This window comes from Chondrus crispus, genomic scaffold (assembly GCF_000350225.1).
Source record: "Chondrus crispus Stackhouse genomic scaffold, scaffold_23, whole genome shotgun sequence".
NCBI classification, from domain to species: domain Eukaryota; phylum Rhodophyta; class Florideophyceae; order Gigartinales; family Gigartinaceae; genus Chondrus; species Chondrus crispus.
Genome location: NW_005179131.1, coordinates 550689 through 557879, shown reverse-complemented (window position 1 = coordinate 557879; position 7191 = coordinate 550689). Strand labels below are relative to the sequence as shown.

Sequence of the window (7191 nt, the reverse complement as noted above, 5' to 3'; positions counted from 1 at the left end):
GCAGCAGCGCGCCCGTCGCGGCCTGCGGGTCCACCCACAGCTGCGAGCCGGCGGCCGCCGCCGCGCGCACCGTCTCGCGCACCAGCGCGCGGTCGCTGTGCAGCGCGTAGCCGTCCACGATGTGCGCCTTCGAGCGCGACACCGCGGCGAGCATGGCGGCAGGCGGCGCCTGTTCGCCGCCGCCCGCGTCGGCGGCAGGGAGCTCGTTCGACGCCAGAAAGGTGTGCTGGCCGTGCGGGTCGGTCAGGGCCGCGCACGTCGGAATGGTAACAAGTGGCCGCGCGGCCATGGCGCAGGTGTCCAGCCCGATGCGCGCGGCGGATTCGAGGGCAAACGCGGAGAGGAGGCGGTCGCTGGGAGGCGTTTCCTCGCGTTGGGTTGCGATGTAGGCGACGTGGGCCGCGCGGGCGCCGAGACGGTTCGCGCTGATGAGGGCGTTCATGGAGCCGCCCAGCTCCATGCGGGCGCCGGATGTGAGCGATTGATGATGGCCCGCACGCACTGGGTATGAGGTGATGGGGAGGATGATGTCGACGCAGAGATTGCCCACGGAGGTGATGTCTATTGTTTTGGGGGATTGGGGTGCTGCGTTGGCTTCTAAAGGCGTGGTCGAACGGGAACGGGAACGGGAACGGGAACGGAAGCGGCTTGTCTTCGCTGCGTTTCTTGCGCAACCAAAGCACGGGGCGAGGGGGCACGCTAGAAACGCTGTTGGCACCATTGCTCGGTTGCAAGTTAGTGGCTCCTGTAAAGAATACAAAGCATGGATCCGTGACTGGCGGTTCTCGTGATAGTGTGATAGTGTGAGAGGCCTTCCCAGAATTGTTGTCAAAGGGTGAGTGCTGTGTACGTGGTGCGGGGGGGGGTCATGCGAAGGAAGCTACGGTGCAAGCAAGTGTTTAACAGTTAAGTTGAGGTGATCTCCTCGCACACTCTCGGGCGGAGGTACCCTTCGAAGGGTAGAACCCGTGGAGGAAGGCACAGGATGCGTCGGCTCTTATTTCTTCTACCCGGGTATTGGAAGGGTAGAAGAAGCTGTGGGTGAACAAGTGTTTCCCGAAATGCAAAATCCAAGGGCTTCTGTTAACGGTATACGTACAGGTACAGTAGCAACGGTAATTTAAATGATCGAATCGAGATCAACACAGGTGAGGACGGGCAACAATCTGGTCGTCCCCAGAGGCTGCCATCGCCCACTCAACTTTGCACAACGCGTCAACGCAACGTCCCTGCGATGTCCCCCCTTTGTCGCCCACTCATTGCTCACGGAACAGCATTTCCCGAAACTCCCTCTCCCATGCCCCTCACCTATTTAATTTAGCCCTCGCTACAATACCAAACTACCATGGTCGATCCCGCCATCAACTCCTCATGCTTACCCACCATGAAAGACACCATGAAAGACCACACCGTGCACAGCGGCATGGCGTGTACTGAGGTCGTCACTCCGTTGCTGACAGACCTGTACCAGCTCACCATGGCATACGCCTACTGGAAATCAGGTCGCCACCACCTCTTCACCACCTTTGACCTGTTTTACCGCCAGCCCCCGTTTGGCGGCTCCTTCATCGTCTTTGCCGGTCTTCAAGACTCCATTCGTTTCATTGCCTCTTTTCGCTTTCAACCAGACCACATTCGCTATATTTCCACCGTCATCCCTGGTTGCCATCCCGCTTTCCTCACATGGCTCCAGTCCCTCGACTGCACCAAAGTTCGCGTCGATGCCCTCAGAGAAGGCTCCATAGCCCACCCTAATGTACCATTAATGAAAGTATCCGGCCCGCTTGCCGTTGTACAGCTCCTCGAGACTACGTTGCTCAACTTGGTAAATTACGCAAGCTTGGTCGCCACCAACGCCCATCGATTCCGAATCGCTGCAGGCCCGGAAACTCTCCTACTCGAGTTCGGTCTCAGGCGTGCTCAGGGCCCCAATGGCGCCCTCACCGCCTCAAAATACTGCTACCTAGGCGGCTTTGATGCCACCAGTAATGTTGCAGCTGGCTTCAAATTTGGAATTCCTGTCAAAGGAACCCACGCTCATGCCTATGTTCAGAGCTTCCACGGAATCGAGGATATTGTCCGCATCACTGCGTCAATACACAAGCCTGATGGTTCCCATCTTGATTTTCAGCGTTTTGCGACCCGTGTCTTAGAAGTGCGACGTTTGCTGGGCTCGGAGCATTGTACTTCAGATGGAGAGTTAGCCTCTTTCATTGCCTATGCCGCAGCGTACCCCTCCTCCTTTTCCGCCCTCGTCGATACTTACAGCACTCTTAAATCTGGTGTCCCAAACTTTATGTATGTCGCTTTGGTACTTTCGGAACACGGGTTATCTGCACTGGGTGTCAGACTTGATTCAGGGGATCTTGTCGCGCTTTCTTTAAGAGTGCATGAGCTTTTTTCTTCCCTAGCAAGTCAGTACGGGGCAATCTGTAAACCATCAACAGATCACCACCTCGTAATGATAAAACGGTTGTCCATTGTCGTCACCAATGACATAACTGTAGACTTTCTAGAAGATATTCGCTCCAGGGAGCACAGGATATCTGCACTCGGGGTAGGCACACATCTCGTCACATGCAGGGAAACTCCAGCTTTGGGATGCGTCTTTAAATTATCCAGCATCTCTGGTGTTCCACGAATGAAGTTTTCTGAAGAGTGGCACAAAAGTTCTGTGCCAGGAGATAAACAAGTGATTCGCGTTCGAGATGCCAAGGGGAATTTGTACGACGTGCTTATGCTAGCATGCGAACGTCCGCCAGTGATAGGAGAAAAATGCGTGCTCAAGACTCGTTCAAACCCATCAAGGACAGTCAGCGTCGTTCCAACTGTTGTGGAGTCGCTACTGCGCCCATCATGGGACGGCCAGATTCAGGGCGACATCGGCGATTCGTTTCAGTACCTCAAGTCGGCTCGGGATGCTCTTAAGACTGAATCTGATTTGATTCCGAAGTATAGAGAAGAAAACGTTCTCATGTCACAAAAGCTGTTCGCGATGATAGATGAGATTTGGCAATCACAGTTTACGGGCATGGGTCCGTCCATCCAGAAAATCTGATAACAGTCCGGACAGATTTTCAGGGCCTTGCCACTGCAGCGATTAAAGGAAAACGCATTCGTCTTTATCGTAAACGAACGTACCTTGCCGTACACGCACTTGGATTGGAGACTGAATTGAGGAATTCTTGTTTCTTCCTTGCTTACGGCCTTTTAGGTATCGCATGCTGGATGGATCTTGACACCAATGTCCAAATGTGACCTTGGGTGAACGGAACGGCTAGTGTCTACTAGAGGGGGAAACTCTGCGCACTGGGATCCCTGGAGCCGAGACTAGCCAGCGATGATATGAAGCCAAGACACGGTCTTGGCCCCAAGTCTGGTGCCGGAAACAATCAATTGATAATCACCATGTGGATAGCCATGATTTGTCCGCACACAATTGAACAGCAATGGATTCTAGAGGGAGGCTCGATGACCTTGCGATGTGGCAGCCCGTCCATGTATCCTATCAGCCATTCATGAACTTTCCACGCACGGCAATGCCGTGGGCTTGGAAACACGACAGCATGCAAGTACGTAGCCAAACAGAGCGAAGACTCTGCAACCGACGAGCATTATTCGCTACCTTTCTAACCGTCCTGGTTTCATCACTGGCATTGCCGCCAGTGCATGGATCTCAGACAGGAAGCGACGGATGCAAGGCGGCTTCCAACTGGACTGCCGAGGACGTCATTGCAACTCATGATCAAAACAACGACGACACTCCGCGCAAATTCCAAGACTTGAACGTGCTCGGCTTCGTCACGCCGTGGAACGCGGGTGGAAAAGACGTCGCTGTACGCCAAGCATCTCGTGGACGCCTAGATGATGTCTCCCCAGTCACGTGGCAAATGCATCCCGACGGGCTGGCCGGTGGCCACGACTTTGACGAAAATTTCTACGCGGACCTTTCCAAAGCCGGTGCCAGAATTTACCCCCGCATTCTTTTCGAAGCTCACAAGTGGAGTCTGGATGATTTTCGTGAATTGAGCGATGATCCCAGTCCTATGGTCGCAAGAATTACTCAGATGTGCTCAAAGGGTGGCTTCCAAGGCGTTGTTCTAGAAATCTGGCAAGCGCTTTTAGCTACAGGGGCTCTAAGTGGGAAGGAAAAAGACAAGTTTATCATGCTTGCCATGGCCCTCGGTGAAAATCTTAGAAAAGATGCCAACCTTCGCACAGTGCTAGTGCTCCCACCGTATAGCAGTCGGAAGAGCGCTGGTCAGGTTAATTCGAGTGACATTGCAAAGCTGAAAATTGCGTTCAACTTCTTTGTAGTCATGACCTACGACTTTTCGGTTCCAGGTTCTCAGCCAGGACCAATGGCCCCGATTGCGTGGGTGAGGGCAGTTGCGACCTACCTAGCAAGGGAGTGCAGTCTTGGTGAAAAGCTGCTTGTGGGGTTTAACTTTTACGGTTTGGACTTCTTGAAGAGCAGCCCCAAAGGCGCCGCTTCTACTGACAGGCATATCGTAGGACATGAAGTCATTGCCCTGTTGAAGGAGCATCGCCCGCAACTCTTGTGGTCGGATGGTGTTGGAGAACATGCGTTTGTATATCAGAAGGAAGAAGAACAACATGTCGTGTTCTACCCTTCCATTCCAAGCATTGCACAGCGGATAGCCCTTTTGCGCGATGTAGGATGCGGAGGTGTTGCTATCTGGGAATTAGGGCAAGGTCTTGACTACTTTTTCGATGAGTTCTAACAATAGACCATATCTTAGTCTACTTCAGGATGTGATCAAATCCATGCGCACAATGCTTTGTATGCTTCCTTGACATTGAGCTGTCACGTTTCCGTGAAACGCGACAGAAGCTCTTTTTTTAAAGCACCATCCATGCAGATGTACGAGAGCCCTTTTCGTCCCATTTCATTATTTCCCCTGTGGTGTTTCATGTAATTCACGTTATTCGTAGAATTCCGTGCACATTGCGAAAGCTACTTACGACACTCAGCAGGGCTCAGCCATCAAACGACATATTTGCTGGCAAAGCTGACAAACTTTTGAAGGTAAGAGCAAGACGAATTTAACATGCCCCTTCTCAAAGTATTTTTTACATATTACTTTCCAACGTAATTGCAAAGAAATCGGGTCGTCTGAGACGACAGCGTACTGTATCTTTTAAAGTTCTAACCTCAAACAATGGACGTTTACCTCTGCGACATACTTTTTGGACTTATTGTATGACTGACCTGGCTAGTAGAGCACTCAGCCCACAATTACTTTAAAGATTCGTCTTAATTCGTTTTCCCTCGCTCGATATGCCAAAAAAACAAGGAGCAACGAGAAAACAAAAAGAATACTTGAAACCGCCTGATCTTCCAACAACAACAAAAAGACGAAATACACTTAAACCAATATGATGCTTCCACATTTTAATCCAGTTTGTATATCAAAATCTTAGGTATATACAAAAGAATTTGAAAATAAGTTTCGACGGCAGGCACCGCTATTGTCGCGAAACGGAAAACGTTGCTTACTAGCTATCAGTAGAAAAATAGAAAATAAAATGATGAAAAAAATGATGAAAAAAGACATACACCAGAAATCGAATGAAATGAGTTTCCCCACACTCTTCAACAAAATGGAAATCTTGAAGGCTGAGGGTATCGCCCAAATATAAAAAACGCTCAACACTTCATTACCTTTCATTCTCTGCATATAATTCGTGTCTGTTAGTCAGTAGATCTTCTATAGTGACCCTCTATCATCCAAAAAATTCGTCTTCTCGAAGAAGAGCAAAACCATAAAAAACATGGATGCTCATTTACTGTAGTGCCCCGATATTGTATTGCACTCCCATTGTCAGCTTTTGGAGGGAGTTAAAAAGTACCAGTTTTCTCTCTGAAATTTTAATGGATACGTCGGAGCGCTTATGTTTCATCTCCTATCCTAGCGTGAGGGGCACAATAGTGTGCTAGTTAGAGTGTGATTCTGAGTCTTTTCATAGCCCGAAGTGATCTAAATAACAATTCTGAACAAGACTGAGTATGCCTTTAATTTAGACAGAAGAGCATCAGCACTTCACGAGAGACTTAATAGGGCCATCAATATCTTTGGTCTTTCATGTGACTATGTGCAAAGTTTGTACGCCGTAAGTTCTTCTGAATAAAATTGCTCTTCATAATATGAACAGCAATTTTATTATCATATTATGACTGAGCTAAAAGATGCCATGAGAGTGCAGTACGTGTAGCAGTTCAGGTGAAAGCTTCATAGAAAATCTAGGTTTAGCTTGTCCCTTATTCGTCATTCCTTATGCATAGAGCCGGCCCTTTTTTACAGATACATTGAAATTTTCCTCTGGAAGGGAATCTGAACGTTTGAGGAAAGAAGAAGTGGTATACAGAGAAGAGTCGCATTGATGATTCACTCTGTAGCCTTGTACACGTTAAATGCAGAGATCAATCGTTTTTATAAACCCCTCCCTTTCGTTCGAAGAGATGATCGGCTCTGAGAACGGGTTTACCGAACCCGTGACAAGTATGGATGCCATGAGCAGGCAAAAGGACACTGATTCAACATTCAACTTTTTGTGCTATGGATTCTTCTTCGTCGCGCCGATGCATTTTATCAAACTGTCATGAAAATCAAGGAGTGACGGAGATATGGCTCCGTTTCCGACATTGGCAGCAGTAGTAAATTGTTCAGTTTCGCGAGGGTTCGCATAAAGGCTATCTGGAACACACGGGAAGAAAATTGGTCATACCGTGGCCTGAAGCTTTTTTAGAATGTCGGTTTCCTGTTGAAGTGGCTACGCAGATGTGGCCAACGGTTTATGACATGATCTGCATGCCTCATCTCTCCTTCCGTGGTATTCTTCCAGGTGCTTCTACCTAATTTGGGAATCTAGTTAATTTTAACACTGCTCTGCGACACGACGCCTGCGCGTGAGAAGACCAGGGTGAATCATTTACATATAAGCAAAAAAGATCTCGTTGTTCATGCTCCTACCGTCAGCGTATTCGCACAGAGAGAAGAATTAGTAAAACGAGAGGTTCAGGCGTTGGGAGCAGGGGAAGGGGAGGGGGGGGGGGGGGGGGGGGGACTCCAGATTGAATGACATGAGGGGCCCCGGATGGTCTACTCGGGGTGTTTAAAGCAATATAGGCGGACAACTTCGGCAAGCAACTTACGGCACATGGAGAGC

The 7191-nt window shown here is 49.6% G+C and overlaps 2 protein-coding genes across 2 annotated transcripts; both read left to right on the top strand.

Moving 5' to 3' along the window:
• Positions 1-1423: 1423 nt before the first annotated feature.
• On the top strand, positions 1424-3058 carry CHC_T00004416001 (hypothetical protein). The gene has a single exon (XM_005716251.1). It carries the CDS (start codon positions 1424-1426, stop codon positions 3056-3058), a length of 1635 nt encoding a protein of 544 aa, XP_005716308.1.
• A 460-nt stretch (positions 3059-3518) lies between these two features.
• On the top strand, positions 3519-4745 carry CHC_T00004415001 (hypothetical protein). Its single transcript, XM_005716250.1, has one exon. It carries the CDS (start codon positions 3519-3521, stop codon positions 4743-4745), a length of 1227 nt encoding a protein of 408 aa, XP_005716307.1.
• Positions 4746-7191: the final 2446 nt, after the last annotated feature.

What these genes read in the sequence shown, in the direction of transcription:
- CHC_T00004416001 (XM_005716251.1), top strand. Translation starts at nt 1,424, where the DNA reads ATGGCGTGTACTGAGGTCGTCACTCCGTTGCTGACAGACCTGTACCAG.
- CHC_T00004415001 (XM_005716250.1), top strand. Translation starts at nt 3,519, where the DNA reads ATGAACTTTCCACGCACGGCAATGCCGTGGGCTTGGAAACACGACAGC.